We start from the raw sequence: 17,442 nt of genomic DNA on the forward strand, positions 1-17,442 counted from the left end.
AAGACCCATTTGCGCTCAAAACTGGCTCTGACCAGACGGGTTCTGAAAAGCTTCATGCACTGTGAGCGAATCCGCTTCTTGTCAGACAAATGAACCCACCAGCTATTGCAATTTTAGTCAACTAGGCACCATATTACTTAGATGTAAAAGTCACAGGTGAGCCTTTTTGCGATTTCAATTGTAATTTATTTTGATCTGGGACATCCGCTGTTATGCATAACGCAAGTGCACCCATTGTGCAAACCCAGGAATATTATGGAGCAACACCTTGTCCCTGATCAGACCATATTTTCCCGATTTAGGATCCGACCCTGTTCCAAATTGTTCCCTCTGATAGGACCATTTTCAGATTTTGCCCTCTGATTAGCCCCATATGCGACCATTAACCAGACTTTTGTGCGGCCATATACTTTGCGTGTACATTAGCCTGTACAAGTGATCTCATCGTAGGTTGATTGGATCTGGAATAATTGGGTAACCCAGTGAGATATTAAAAAACCGGATTTGCATCAAAATTACTAGAACAACCTATCTCCTCAGCAGTGGTCTAGCGTGCTATAGTGACAAAAATAAATTAGTACTTTTAGTTCATGTCGAATGAGCTAACATCGTCTTGTAAGATCTTGCAAGGTTAACATCCTTTTGCAAGAATCTTTCAAGATCTTGCAAGATTAACGTCCGGTCTCCACCAGGGCAGTGTCGAATGCCTCGAGCAGTTTCACTTAATTTCTAAAAAAAATTATCCAAAGTATTTATTCTACAATTGTGGCAGAGGTTGATGAGAGTAGCAGTTATAACTTGTTTGTTCATAAGTATCAGTTGTTTAACCTTGGTTATAACTAAATTAATAACTTAGTCTCAAACGCTCTCTTCGTTTGGTTGTTTGAGATCGGATAGATGAAACCCATTCTGGTGCAAATGAAGAGCAGACAGTCCGTTTTCTGATTCGTGTTTGTCATTTACACTCGCGTAAATGTTTTCAAAGTTTTGAATTGATTCCTGATCGCATCTAGAATGTTCATTCACTCGGACTGTGGGAGTCGTGCTTCGTTTTCGGTCAATTGTGGTTGACAGTTTAGTCAAGTAGGAACTGTTAGAAATAGTCTTGACGATATTTCTTTTGGCCATTTTTATTTTGTGGCTGTTCTTTTCTTTATCGTAGGCGCCTTTCAAGCATTCTTTTATGTTGTTGTAGATTATGTCCAGAATGTTGAATGCACTCAGACCAAGCCAGATCCCGACATTACCACCGATGTTCGAGAATATTGTCCAGAAAGATATTATGAATTCTTCGCGCATTACCTGGAACACATAGTTAATACTTGATATTAGTTTTGATATAATTAGTTGCTTTTTTTTTTAAAAAAATACTTTTTTTAAATTTTTGATTCAGAAGTGCATACTTTCAAAGGTTTTCCAGAAATAATAGTTTGCTAAGTATACATGAGCTGAAACGTGGCCAAAGTTCATAAAAACATAACTAAATTCACAAAAGTTAACCAAATATCCCGTGTTCACATGAAACTTTAATCCATAATAGCTCCTCGAAAAAAAAACGAAATTCAAAAAATCTTTTTAATTTCGAATTCTACACTGGATGACCATTTTAATGACACCACTCACATTTCTCTACGATGAATATATCGATCGGTCAAAATTGTCTGAACAAAAAAAAACCATTTGAGTATATAGTTCCTCCCCCCCCCCCACAAGTGGGGTCGGAACAATAAAAAGTGGACGGGGTAGCCCCAATTTTTGCGTTTATGATGCATTCGTTTTTGTTACAATAACGTGATCGCTTAATTTAGAAATTTTCATTAAAACAGCAGTTTTGAAAGATCTTCTGCACGATGTATGATCTTACATGGTATAAAACCAGCCTTTGTTGAATTTTGATCGCGGAAAGTCTGATAAAATTCTCATTTAATCTTCGAATTATTATTGTAAGCTAGTATTTCAGTTTTTAAATAAAAAGTTATCAATTGAAGATAAACAATTATGAAGTCAAAAATTACGACTTAGACCATAAATATTCAAAATCACTGAGGTATTGGCAAAAAATACAATGCAACCTTGAGCATGACAGTTTTTACCCATAATTACCAACTTAATTATTGCCAAGAACTTGAGCTCAAGTACTGACACGGAGTGGACCCTAGTCCAGAAATCATTGTTTTTAAACGTTTGAAAATTGTAGGTGTGTTAGCTTTCAGTTGGACAAAAACGGAGAAAACCCTTATGTTTTTTCTTCTATATTGTCGGTATATTTGGTTTAGAAACAAAAGAAATTCTCAGTATATTCGGTTGTAAACGTAAAAAATTGTCGATGTGTTTGGTTTCCAACGTAAAAAAAACGCCGGAATGTTCTATTGGAAAACACGGAAAACCTCCTCCCCCCCCCCCAGCTTAGTGGGCATAAAACTTTTATACCCCCACGCCCACGTGCTACACTTTACATAGTAAGGTACTATATGGCATTATATAAATTGTAATTGGGGGTCATAAAAACACTGGGTGCCGAAACAGAATAGATCCGATTTCTCACGATCGTCAATTTTGGCTAACTAAAACTGAACATAACGTAAGATTTCTTAGGTTTGAGACCAACATACCAAATCTCAGAAACCAAACATACAAACTATTTCCTATTTTTTACAGCCAAATATTTGCCATGTTTAAAGTTTAAATTCGAAACGAACCAAACTAAGGAACTAAATAAAACTAAGCTTTCTCACGAACCAGACCAAGCACACCGAGAATTTGTTACGCTCGATGCCGAACATGCCAAACATACCGACGGTTTCTTATGTGCAAAACTAAAACCGAACAAACCAAACATTTTTTGCGTCGTTTTCGTTCGGTCTTCTGGACTAGGGGACTGTCGCCTCTAGTTGAGCTATTAAGGATTGGGTATCAGATGGAAAATTGGTGCAAGTGGACAATGCCAGACTCTTAAAAACGACAAGGTTTGTCAAAAATATTTACTCTTGTCCCTTTCCAACGTCCACCACCATCAATTTAGTGAGTTTATACTAATTGCAAAATTAAAGCACTCTTGTCATATTTTTAATGGCACGTGTTCTAACAAGGAGCACAAAAACAATAAATAAATAAAATTCCCAAAAGAGAATTGGAAAGTTTCTAAATTTTAAAACCACAATTGGATTGAGTTGATTAAGGTAAATGTTAGTAACATAACATCAATTATTTAAAGTTAAATAAACTCTCCTTGCAATACTAAACAGTTCGATTTTGGTCCATAATAACCCCACAATGTAAGGTACCTTCAAATACAAGACACATACCATTGCATAGTTAATCCAATTGCAATTGTACGGCTCATGCGTTTGGGGCTGCAAATTTTACGCACCCTAAAAGCTAGATTTGGGGCACAATCTGAAATGATCAAAATGTTCCATCGGACTACACACTTCATTTTGCAATTTTCAAAACATTTCAAAATGCTTCTAAAAAGTCATGGCACTGACTAAGGGGCACCACCCACGAGAAGCTGTGATAAAAATTTTCAGCAGCGTGGATTTCAGTTTCCGAAATTGATTGTCACTTATTTCATAGTTAAGGTTAAATAAGCTTATAACGGTTTTATTTACACGCGAAATGTGGCACTCCAAAACGTTCGCGATATGGAAACCAATTGCTTTTTTGACACTTTTTACAGTTTTTGTAAAATTACAAAATTTGGGAAGCAACTATTTTAAAATTATTTGGTTAGAACAATTGGGGCATATAAAAACATTTAAAATAAAAGTCGTTGCTTTCAGTCAGTGCTGGAATAATTATTTTCTGTCGTAAACCAGATTCTCAACCAGTTGTTCAGCACACCTTTATCATGGTTTACAACTATTGAGCGCTGCTGTTTGTAGTAAATTTGGGGTAAAATTAATGCATCGAGAGCAAGTCGGGCAACAAAAAAATTTTGTTCCTAAGTAGAAATTTGGCGCCTCAATATTTCTTATTATACTGTTTTCAAGACTTCATTTTTTGGCCACCCATGGTAACGGCCTCTTCAAGGGTTTTTGATAAACACAACAAAAATTTTCCTGTGTTTAATTTCAGCTGCATATCTACTTAAAACCATAACTCAATTAATAGTTTCCTAAATTATTTTTCAGAAGATTTCCTTAGGCATCTGTAATATTGTTGTGATTTGCACAACAATTTGTTACTGCTTTGAGAGTGTTGGATGATAACAGAAAAAAATTCTGATAATAACATTGAATTCATCAATGTGCTGAAAAATTTTCAAAAGGATTCCATAAACTCCAATTTCTGATGCATACGTTATTTGCAAGCTATGACCCGATCAGGTTAGCAGGGTAAATCAGCACTTAAAAATGATGTCGCAATTCTACATTTTTTGGTACTTTTTTACATACTGATGATAACCTTTTTAACTATGTCAATGTCAAGTTTAAGAATAAAAACTTGTTTGTCGGAAAAGCGTTCTTTCTAGCGACTGACTAGCGCTCTTTCAATTTTTTGGTTTTAATGACGACTCGCTCTTCAGTTTTTTGTAAAATTTGAGTTTAACATTTTCTAAATTGAGCAAACCAATGAAAATGACTGAACTAAAAACAGAATTACTGAACTAAAAAACAGAAGCACAAAAAGGGGCAATCTTATCAGTTTATTTCAAAACACAAATGCACACAAGAATGAATCATGTGAAAACTTTTTATTGAAGAAAATTGGTATTGAGTTTAACAATGGATAATATATGAATGGATATACATTATAATTTGGGGGCTTATCAGCGTTTTCCAGATGTTTTTGACGGCTCAAGAAATTTTTTTGTGACAATTTGATATCAAAAGTGGTATTTAGAGCGTTTCCAGCAGTTTGGTTTCTTGATAAAGCAAAAGAACAATTTTGTGTCGTTGAAAACTGAAAAACAACGATCAACAAACGTCAACATTCTTTCTTAGTCTTTTCCTAACAATTTTTTTAACGTGAGCATTTAATTACTTCAATAAGTGCCAACAATAGATTGTGTGGGTGTTTATTAGAAAATTAGATGAATACTTACTAGATTTGTCAATGAAAGCATTTCGGTTTTTTCTGTAAAAAAACTTTTATTTCGTTAAACTTGACGTCCTTTTTTCAATTACTTTGCTTTTGTTGCCTTGCTTTATTGTAGAACAAATTTTGTTTTACATAATCTGCTTCAATTTTGATACTTTGCAATTTTTTTTGACACAATGACCAAATTTTGAGCTATTAAATTTTTTAATCGAACAGAAATTTCGTTTTGCAATTTTAAAAACTTTTTTCTGTTTTTTTTAAACGTTTAGTTCTACATACAGTTTCTTTTTGTGCGAGAGAGAAAAAAAGAGAGCAAGTTTTGTTATACAATGGGCAGTTAGAAGAACATTAGACAATTGAAAAGCAAATACAACAATGATGCTTTTAATCTTAACAAACATTGCCTAAAAAAATTTTCTTTACAGTGCAAAAAATTATACAAATAATTGGAGGTAGGGTACCATGCTGAATGCATGAAAATAGCGAAAAGGCTTCCAGTCTTCCCAGACGGAGATAAAACTGAGGCAATAATCTACCGGCCAAAATCTACATCTATTAGGAGAGTCTTCAATGCAGCGGAAGTGTCTTCTTTGTGGGCAAAGGAGATACCTAATCAAAAATGAAAACGGGTTCAGTGACCAACGACGTACAGTTGATTTACTCGTTGGCCTTAATGAAAACATAAGATCAAAAGGGAAACAAAATCTATGGGAACAACATGCACATTCCTTAACCCTAAGAGATTCACACTGCTCACTAAAACTTTTGTTTAAAAAATGCTGGAATCACAAACTATGGGGGCCTTTTCTACAATTACTAAAATCTGATCTCAGTAATAGAGGGCAACACACTCGAATTAGGGGAAAATTCAACAAAAGGATTTCAGATTTGGTGTACCCAAGGTCTCCATCGTAGGACCTATGTTAATAGTTGTCCTTATAATGATGTTGATTTTGTAACCGCGCGAACTCTAATTATTTTGTTTGCAGACGATACTATTATATAGAAAAAGACGATCTGAAAAACAAGAGTGATGCAAACCATACAGCTCTGGATAAATCTACAACGTGACAGAAAAAAAATTACTTCACTTTGAAGGTTGATGAAAAAACAAACACAGTTAGGGTCTGCAGAATAAAATACCAATCAAATAGACACTCTAAACACTGAGATCACGGAGAGACAGAATGTTACAGTAAATAGATGTCTTGATATCCTACTTGACAAAGTTCTTAGTTTAAAACAACATGCTGAGTTCGAGCAAAAAACTAACAAACGTCTGTTCTTTTATCTACCGACTGAGAAAGTGTTTGTACACAAGGCAGCTTGTAAAAAAATTATAAAAAATATATGCAATTAGTTATTCATTGTTTAGTTCTAATACATGGATGAACAGAGTATAAATTTCTCGAACCACTGACCTTGATGATAAACAAAATTGCAAGAATGTTGACTTTTAGAAGGAATTATGAGTTCAAATCATAATCAGGAGAAAGCGGCTCATTTACAATTTATCAGACTTACACCTCTATAAAATTTTGAAAACAGCTACAAAAATAAAAAAGAGTAAAATCTTAGTTCGATGCCTAGACACTTTAATTTGCAAAGATGGTATTCTTAAACACACGAATGGCCGACCGAGATCTCAGGCACTTTGTCTGTTCAAAAGCAAACATATTAATTTTCCATAACATCTTGAATCAGGCGGGTGGTATCTGCCTACTAATGTGTTTGCCAAATTTTATAAATGACATTCGTACCAAATCAGAACTTCCATTTAAAGATTTTTGTCATTATTTTTTTAATAATTACATCAATACAATTGTGAGTGTCTATCTAAGTTTTTTAGTTAAGAAACCAAATGTTGACATCAAAAATAATTAGCTCTGTATTTTTTCACCGCGGACAGCGGTAATTTTTTCAGTTTTTTTTTCAGCAACTACCACAGAAATTTCTCTTCCGCTTTAGGCACTTGAAAACAGGCCTTCATAGCCTAATAGTATTCTCCCAAAATGATATAATTTTCCTGTCGATTTGAATATACATACTTAAAATATAATTTTCTTTTGATCTGTGGAAGTAATTGATTGTTATTAAAAGGGAATTCAAGTTTTCTTTTTTTTATCAGAACTATTTTGACATTTTTCCCAAGCAGAGGCAAGTATTATTAACCTGGAGGCAAGCAAGCCGTCAAAAAAGACAGTTATTTGTCTACGGGAGCCCATGCAAAAAGATTTCTACAAATTTTATGCGCTTATTTGAGTTTAACATCGAATATAAATTTTAAGTTTTTAAGTTATTTACAATGTTTATCATTTGAAGAGTTGGAAACCCATATATGAACACACATTGTCGATTATCCTTGTCCACTTTTAGTCAATCCTACCGTTAAAATATAAATGAAAATTTTGATATTTCCAACCGCTGCACTTTTATAAATGCTTTGATACTTGACCACAGGTTGCTCATATTTTTTATTGTAATTTTTATGAGGCGGACTTTACACCTCCTTTATAAATTAACTCCAGCCGTAATAAACATGAAAGAATGAGTTAATCTAAACGAGTCAAACTCTGACGCAAGCATTAAAGCAGTCGTCATAAAAATTTTAGGAAGTTATAATGCCGTTTAATCCTTTCTACCCCTTATGTCAAAGTCAGTGGGCGATATTGACCGTGGAATAATGAAGTCCGCATTTGATTAATTCTGAGTACGAGCACAGAATAGCTAATTAGTATCATAGGTCAAGCTGAAATGTAAGATTTTCTATCTCACGAAAATTGAGTTACTTTAAATGATGCCTTCTAAACTGTTTCACGCAGATTAATTAAGAGAAAATGGCGCTTTTTTGTCTGATATTTTGATTTCATTTCCGTTATTTTATTGATATAGCAAATATGCAAGTATCTGTTTAAATGCTGGCGCTTGTTAGTATTTCAGACAATTTCTACGTAGAAGATTTTGTTAATGCAAATTTTAGATATTAATTTTATAACGATGAAACATTGTTATTACTGATTCCTCGATCGTAAAGAAATAACCACACAAACCTGTAGCTAAAAACAACAATAAAACATATTTTTTGGTTAAAAGTGTTCTAGATAGTCAAGCTTTCTTCCTTGCCTTCTCTCTATTTTCATCGCTTGAAAAAAGATGGCTGTAGCAAAGTGAGAACTTTAATCAATAACATGTGAATATCATAGCCAACTCGAATGGTCATCTTCAAAATAAGATTTGAAAGTTTTTCCACCACAATTGTGCCAGAAAACATTTCCGCTTTCTCTTTAATTTTGCATGGTGAAAAACTTGTGTACCAAAACAGACAGAGCAAAAAAACTATAACAGGATCAACTTTTTTAAGGGTATCAAGTAAATATATCGACAAATAATGGAAGAAATTGTGTATAAATCTGACCTTCATACGTTAAAATTTAAGAACCAAGCAAGGAGGCTCGGTAATGTGCGTACGCATAAAAAGATCCGAGCCCGCTCATCCACAGTCTTGACTTAATTGGCCACCAAATGATGAAAAGATATAAAACTTTTTAAAAAAACATATCGTTCAATGAACCACGGATGAAATAAAATATTGCCACATTAGAGGACCGAAAACAACTTTTTATTACTAAAACCTCTAGAAATGAGAATAATAAAATCAATTAACAAACAATAATTCCTACCAAAACTCGATGTCTATATTAAAAAAAATCAAAGCAAAATCAAACACGCTTCAGCTAAAACCTGTCCAAAATAAATAAACCTATAGTTCATCACAAAAAGTATGGGACCTGCCCTCAATTAGTCAATTAGCTGGGTAACAGGTCGAAAAAAATATCTGCAAAAAGGTGCAAAGTTCAGATATTCGTTGTTTTTTTTTGAAAACAGTTATTTCAATGTAGGTATTATCATTAGATTTTAACTGAAATCTCTGGAAAAGCAAATATTGATATAGCAAATTATTGATATAGCAAATATGCAAATATCTCTTTACATGCTGGTGCTTGTTATTATTTCGGCCAATTTCTGCGTAGAAATTTTTGTTAATGCAACTTTCGGATATTATTTTTACAAAGCTGAAACATTGTTATTACTGCTTATTCGATCTGCTCTGATTTAAATTGCTGTACAACTGCAAGCAAAGTTAGAACTCTAATCAATAACATGTAACTATCATAGCTAAATAGAATATTCATCTTCAAAAAAGATTTGAAAGCTTTCCTCCACAATCTTGACAGAAAAAAATTCCGCTTTCTTTTTAGGTTTGCATGCAGTGCTATCATTAGAAGCATGCAGTGCTATCAAATAAAGTGCTATCATTAGAAATTAACTGAAATCGCCAAAATAGTCACTCAGATTTATATAGGAAGCAATTGAGGATTGTCATTATCCAGTGTACGTGATACAACTACAAAGAATGACAAATACTGGCAAAAAGAAAGTCTAATCCTTTTGCCACTAAATGGCAGTGAAGCCGTTACATCCAAAAAGTTTTTCCCTTAGAGCTTTCCAATTATTGAATTGCGCAAAAATTCAAATTTAAAGGGACTTACCGTTACTGTTATAATTTAAAAAGGAAACAAAAATCTGTTAATATGTACAAATATTATAAAATATCAAACATTTTTTGAATTCTCGTAGAACAATAGTAACAAAACCGATAAATTCATGGTTGAAACTAAAAATAGTAAAAATATTATATCTTTCCTCACTGGAAACGGGTTGTGGCCTGTCTTGACAGAGAGAAAGCTATGAATCGACTGAGAATATAATAAAAATGGAGAGGTTCAAAAATTCAAATAATTTTTATGAAAAAAAAATGTTTTCAAGAGTCATACGGTTTCAACAAATAAACAAGATTAAGTTGCAAAACCCCCAGGGAAGAATTGGATCTGTTATTATAGAGATTTCGTCACGAGATTACAAAATAACAACAAATAGAGGCAGAACTCAAAATTCCAAAAAAATTTTTACGACACTACCTGGTCAAGGCACTATATTCATGAGATATTATCTGCAAGAACTGTAAATAAGCACTTGCTTCTCATCTGGACATCAATGGGTCTTCCTTAAAAAACAAACCGGAGAAATGACAGCAAAAAGAATCCTGAAAATTGAGCAGTGTAGGAAAATCAGAAATTTCTAATGGAATTAAATGGTCAAAGCCAGCAGTCAAAACATATAACTAACAGAAAAAAGAACGTTTGAATCAACGACAAAAGTGATTGCAACTTATTTTAAGTGCAATTGAGTTACATGGTGGCAAAAACAATAGAAAAAAGGAAATGTGTTTCCGCTTTTTTTTACTGAGACTTTGTAGGAGGCTGAGAGATATAAGACAAAATAGTGCGCAAGTTGAGAAGCTCACCGACATGTTCTCAAAACAAATCTATTCGAAGTCATAAGTGACATTAGACAACAACTAAAAAAATAAAAGCATTGTATAGGATTGCTTTTAATTCTTAAAAATCCAATTGGATCTTCGATTGGGGAGATTTTGGGAAGCCATTGGACTACACAACTATTACAAGTGAGAGCAAAACATAAGAAGTCCCTAAAATTTAGAGAAAACCAAAATCAGTGTCGAAAAAAACCTGAGCTTCATTCTGAAACCAAAATATATGTTTGTTGGGCCTTTTTTGTAAAACAGTATCTGTTAAAACTTGAGCATTGATTTGAAATTCTTGTCAATAATTCACATAAAACCTATGAATGAGCGAATGTTTTGAAAGGAGGCCGCGCCGCCGATTAAAAAAATTTTATTACCGTAGAGATACATGGCGATATCAATATCAGCCCTCAGATTAGTGCTTGTCTAAAAACACTCAATTTATAAAGTAGTTGCTAAAGTGGTTGATTTCTAAACAAAATTTTCCAAAAAATCATAAAAAATATTGTCTTTTGTATAATTAACGAGTTTAAATTCGAAAAAAACTAGCAAAAGTACAATTCCAGAAGACACCTAAAGCACTTTTGAGTACAACTAGCTCTCATTTTGAGCTTAAGAAGAATGTGTTTGCCGTTTTAAGAGTTATATTTCCGGCAAATTTAAAGAAAGTGGGCTAGAAAAACAAAAGTCTGAATTTTAAGAAAAATAGCTTAAATAATAGCCAAAAAAATCAAATCGAACAGTTCAACAACTTTTGTCTATCTTTAAGGAGAACTTCATTTCCGCTGCCGTTTACAATTTTAACATAGTTAGCAAAATTGACGAAAATTTGCTCAAAATTACGTAAAATGGGAAAAAACCTACAAAATATCTTCTACTCTTCACAAAAATTTTAACCTCGATAACTGCCTGTAAAAAGCGAAAATAAAAAAAATCTTCTAAATTTCATATTCGACGCTGGACGGGCTTTCTAATGATACGAATCACAACTCTTTACGATGATTATATCAAACGGCCGAAATTGACTGAACAAAAAACCCATTTGAGTAAATAGGACCCTCACTAAAGTGAGTCGAAACAATAATTGATCAAACTTAATCAAAACAAACTTCATGAATCAATCCTGCTGATTGTTTTTAAATCAGAGTTTAATTTATTAAGGTGTTTTATGTTCCTAACTTTGAAGAAAAAAAAACTTTTTTTCATTCAGTTGACATAAGATTTTTCGATCAGAAGAGAAATTTTTCAATCCAGCAAAACAAGTTTTATGTGAAAATTTGTTTAATACAACGACTTCTCATTTTCAGTTTTAAAACCGAGTTTAAAAGAGTTGATTCTTTTTTATGCAGATATGTAAAAAGAATTCATCGCTACACCAGCAAGAGAGCTCCTACGATGCCTTAAAATTTCATTTTGCTTGTCAATATAGCTTTACTTGCTTTGAGAGATGAGGTATTTTCCTATTGCGCCAGATGGTTCATCTATAAATACACCAAAAGATTTTCCCAAGTTTTTCTAGCATCAAGAAAATTAGAGCTTTTAACTTTATTTACATAATTTTTAAAATGGAATCCCGTTCGACTAAATTTTTCATCAAACTGCTGTTTGATTTAGGTGGCGTTTGATTCAATTGATTTGGAAACCAAAATATCCAATAAGTTGCAAAAAAACACACGCCAAAACTTAGGTGAAAAGTGAAAACAAAATTAAGTTCAAACCAGGAAAGCTAAAGAAATTTAGAAAAATACCGCAAAACTGCCGAGTAGCTGTTAATAAGAAATTGATAATTTCAAATTATATTAATTTAAAAGTTTCTTCGAAAAATTTTAAAAAGAAAGCGCTAAACAAGTTTTACAACTATTTTGAAGTGCAATGGTACAATAAATAACTAATGAAAAAACGTTGATAGTTTCAACGAGTACTCTTCTTGCAAAAAAGTTGAGACAAAATGCCACTACTTGTGAAAAACAACTTAGGACAAATCAGAGAATGAATAATATTTTTGAAAAATTTAATTAAAAAAACCTTTTTATTGACATTGCGAGAATACATAATAAAACATAAGGCTTGGTTTTGATGCAGTATAATTGTTGAAGAGTTATTGAGACAATTTTGTCAATTTTAGAAAAAGAGCAAAACAGCAATAGGCTTCAGTTTGGAGGGTCAAAATAAGCAAACTGCGTATCAATTGAATATCTGCTATTTAAAATTGAATTGTTCCCAAATAAAGAGCCAAGTTTAACATTGGAAACCAAAAAAAATCTGATTATGCATAACGGATTTTTTCTTCTTCAAAACAGTTTGGAAATATTTGGTGAAACTTTAGTCAAAAGTTTTTAATATTTGGTGAAACTTTAGCAGTAATTTCATAGCAGAAAAAGGAATATCAAATCAAACTCAAATTAAACCAGCGAAAAATTCGTGAAAAAGACAAATCAAGCCAAAAAAAATGCAAGAAAGTACACGTGTAGGCAAATACCTCTTTTTTTTACATTTTTCTCTACGTTTAGGCAAATACCTCTTTTTTTACATTTTTCTCTACGTATTTAAACTTGTGTTGAGCTCTGAAATTAGCTTATGATTAGTTTTGACTAAATGCCTTAAATACCTTTGTTTTCAACTACAGGTCATATATATATACAGAAATGAAAAACGAAAAGTACATTTTTAACATCTTATGAGCATTCTATACACTCAAAAACAACCCGGACCAACCTGTACTAATTGTACTGAGTCATACAATTTCAGTTTTTAATTTAGCGGCACGATTTTGAACCTAGTCATAAGTGTCAACATTTTTTTCAGACTAATAATTACAGAATAATGAAAATTATGATCCAGTAATTAGTAATCACTTAAAATATGCTGTTTCATTTTTGAAAAGTTATGAAGCTCAAATTCGGGAACCTTCTCTTTTTTTTCTGCCATGAGAAAAGCTGTTCCTGTTCGCATATTACCATTGCCATACACCATGTAACTTAAGTGGGGAAATTAACAACACCTTGGGTTTTTAGTTCTCTTCCCAAAGTCGACTTCTTTTAGGGCGATAAAAGTGTTAACTCATAAGCCACTTGTGTTTCAGGTTAACACATTGTCGCAAAATCAACACCATTGTCGCAATAAAATTTTACTCATTTTATTATATTTTCAGAACAACAAGGGGAGTTTATTTATCCCTTTTATGCGAAGAGATGAAACCATTCAACACGAAACAATAACACCTGACCACTAACTACTATCAACCATATAACAGTGAGCTTTTGCCCTTGAAAGAACAAGTTCTGTTTATGTGATAAATTACCTCCAAATGTCCTATTTATGCTCAACAGCGAGATCTTTCAAGTTGTGTTATTAACATAATTTGCATTCTCAGGGGGTGTTTTCAAACACCACCACAAGCAGGTCTTTGCTTCATAAAATAAATTAATATCATTTAAGTCCGAAAATTGGTATATAAATTGTCAAAAGAACGCTAAAGGTGTATAAAAATTGCCGGCTAGTTAAAAATATATAGTGTGGAAAAGATTGATCTAAATTTTGAAATAAAACAAAGTTTGACAGTTTTATTTGTTGTTATTTAAGTCTTTTGGACGATAAATTTTCGGACAGTTTTATAGTATGTGCGCCGCTGGTGTTTATTAACGGCAATAATATTTCAGGGCGTGAACTTAATAAAATTTTATTATTGAGTTCACGCTCTAAAAGTGATAGTATCTCCTTAGTATGCGCAGGAAATTATTATTTCCTGTAGCTCAAGGACTAACATCATAAAAATCATAAACCGTAAAGGACGAATAGTCATTCGGATTCATTATAATCATAAAATGTTGCCAACTGATCAGAAAAAATAAAAAAGGGCAAATTATTAAATCGTTGTTTAGATACCCAGTTCGAATGTTATGCATTAGTTATGTATTTTTTGAGATAAAAACATTGTTTACCGTTACAATCAAGGCAGAGCATGGTATTTGCAATAAATAATTTATTCGTCATATTTTAGAAATCTTTTGGTTGCCAACTCCCAGAAAACCACTGCCTATCCCATTCCTCCTTTTCGCTTGGCGGATCTAATCTGAAAACCGAAGTCTGCTTATCGCAGCAAAGTCAGGGACTTGAACCTGCTTGACTGCAGGTTCTGGCTCTCGATAATCAGCCCTCATTTTTCCTATTAGATTCGCCGCTGAATAAAAGGTATGGGATGTGCAGTGGTTTTCTGGTGTTTACAATTAGAAAGTGTCTAAAAATGATCAATTCCTTAGTTATCAGCCATTTACAAAACTCAGCAGTTCTTATGAGCACCATAGAAGAACAATTTTTTGTTACCTGGGAAAAACAAATTAGTTGTGCTTATAGAAAATGCTACAATAGCTCCAAGTTTGAAAAATTTTGTGACACAGAGTGAAACAACTTTTTTTTCACCAATAAGTACCTTTGCAAATACAGAAATGCCAGCTATCTGTTCTTGGCTGCAAATGACCAGAAACTTACCTGCAGACCATATAATAGCTTGTGTTTGCTAAAGAAAATTTAATAGCAAAAATGAACTGAAAAATACTTTCATAGAATAATTAGTGAAAACAAAACTTGGGATAAAAGCTCTATCAGAAAATGACTATGTGCACTAAACAGTCTACATGAGTATCTCTCTCATTTTTGTCCTTTTGGCTACTCGTCTCGAAAGAAGTCAATTAAAATCACTTTTTCGCAAGGAGTTCATTGCCTACAATCATTCAATTATTTATTAAAATCGCTCTTGCACTGATTTTTAGTTCTCTTGGTTTGTCTGATATAACATTTGCTCTCTTCTCTATTCTGAGGTTTTTTGTTTCTGTTCGCTTGTTTGCAAAAAAATTAAAACTTGTTTGCATTACTGATTGTTGTTTGCATAATTAATCGATATCTCAGGAAATCAGTGTTCTTTTCCAGTAGCTAAAGCCAGAAAAAAAGCACAATAAATTTCTTTTTCTCAAAGAAGTAGCAAATGATAAAACTTTGCAGAAAAAAAATTTATCAAGAAACTGTTATCTGATAAAAACCTATGCCTCATTTTCTCGTAAAATTATTATTCGAGCATCTGTAAACAGTTGAATTTAGGAAGATGCACATAGTTTCATATGATATCAGTTCTTTTACAGATCTCACAAATAACATTCGATTATTAAACACAACCCTTTTAAATTTTGTTCCTTTTAGAAATGCGGATATAACTTAGACAAAAACTAGTTATCTCTTAATTTTCACTGAAATCAACGAGCCGCTTCCTTTCATCGATTAATAAATGAAAGCTAATCAGAGCTAAGAGATGCAAGAGATGGTTTTCCAACTACGGCATAACCTTTTGTTTTTTTTCTACACTGACCTCCACGGAGTAATCGAAGTGATTGTCTTCTGAGTGGTTGATCGCCCGATTACTAAAGTTTCTTTAAGACTAGACAATTTCCAAACTCCACAATTTCTCAAACTTTTTTCTAATAAAAGTGCTTGCATTTCGAAGTTTTTTGTTATTGTTGGTTTCATTACTGCTACGCTCCACGATTCGTTTTAACTTTCTAACAGTCGGCCACCAAGAATTTGGCTCGCTTCAAAGTTTTAAGCATGTAAATAAATTAAAATTCAACTTCAATATTTGGACTTTGTTCGGTCATTTTTGCTCTCCTTCAACGTTTTTTTGAATTAATTTTCTAAAAAAAGTTTTATAGTTCTATGAGAGATGTAAGAAATGTAAAAATGACATTGCAAAATATTTTTATTCGCTGTAAAATATTAAGTTCAATTATAACTTTTACCCTTTTCATTTGCTTGAAGTTTTCGTTTTCCTTTTACTTCAATTCTAGATTTATAAACTAATAGTTTGCATGTCCGCAACGAACTCTCTACGACATGCAGGGTTTTTTGAAAATGTTCCCTTCCGGTAATGTGCCTTTGCTCATAATGTTCCAACCCCGTTCATCTACGTTTTCAATCTATATGTCTTTCGAGAGAATAAGAGATATTAAAACTTTCAGAAATTTCCGTTTACCTTGAAACTAATTGCTGAGTGAAAAAATTTGCCTTTAACTCAAACCAATAAACGAATTGGACAAGACTGTTTCAGAGGGTTGGTTACACAAGTAATTAACAATACTATGAGACAAGACAAACAAAATCAAATAACAAAACCAAACATTAATTGCAACCAAAACTCAAAGTATACTTTAAAAAAAAGTAAATTAGCATCATACAAAACTAAAGTGAACTAATTAAATTGTAATTCACAAAACAAGATATAGGCGTGTTTAAAATCAGAGTCCAATCAGTTAAAATTCAAAGCTATTGACTAAACAAAAATTGCGAATTAATTGGGCCTGAATTCAATGCCAAGGAGACTTTATTTAGTTTGCTAATGTGAAAAAACACCAAAAAAGTCATGAACCCATAATTTTACGCGTTTTTGGAAAATAATTTTTATTCGCAAAAAATGAGAGCTTCTATTAATGAACCTAAAGAACAGGTTAACTGAATTATGAAATTAATAGTAGAAAAAAAAACGAAAACGAATTAAAAAACAATGATACTTTTCAAACAAACAAGTAAAGATCACGAAAACCTTTTGCTATGGACTTAAACTAGGTTCATTTATGTCACCATAGGAAGTCAGAGATCTGTCATTATTCACTATCATACAACTAAAAACAGAAAAAAAATAAAGACAAAAATCAAAAGCTCACTGAAACTTTGCGAGAATGTCAAAGCCGTTAAAACCATAACCACTCAGCTAAAAACAAGAGATTGGTAAAGTTCCTTCTCTTTCAACGGCGTTGTTGTGATATTTGTTTAGTCATCAACGTAAAAATGTGAAAATATAAGGAGATAAAAGTACAATATTAGAGAAAAAATCTTAGTCTCAAAGACTAAGTTTAAAATTTTAAGCGCAGTGAATTCATTATTAATTCTTCACAAAAATGGTAAAATTTGTTTTTGGGTACTGAGCTACAATTTGACTGAAATAAGATAAAAATATGGCAAAAGCTGAG

The 17,442-nt window shown here is 32.6% G+C and overlaps 1 protein-coding gene across 1 annotated transcript in view; it reads right to left on the bottom strand.

The window, feature by feature from the left end:
* Nucleotides 1-741: 741 nt before the first annotated feature.
* The window catches only part of LOC142340088 (epithelial sodium channel subunit gamma-like), a 90,296-nt gene continuing 73,595 nt past the window's right edge, over nucleotides 742-17,442 (bottom strand). The window contains exon 6 of the mRNA XM_075390501.1: nucleotides 742-1,302. Within this exon, the coding sequence (XP_075246616.1) occupies nucleotides 859-1,302 (444 nt within the window). The 3' untranslated portion in view covers nucleotides 742-858. The remainder of the gene's footprint in view (nucleotides 1,303-17,442) is intronic.

This window comes from Convolutriloba macropyga, chromosome 5 (assembly GCF_964194025.1).
Source record: "Convolutriloba macropyga chromosome 5, txConMacr16.3, whole genome shotgun sequence".
Lineage (NCBI taxonomy): Eukaryota > Metazoa > Xenacoelomorpha > Acoela > Convolutidae > Convolutriloba > Convolutriloba macropyga.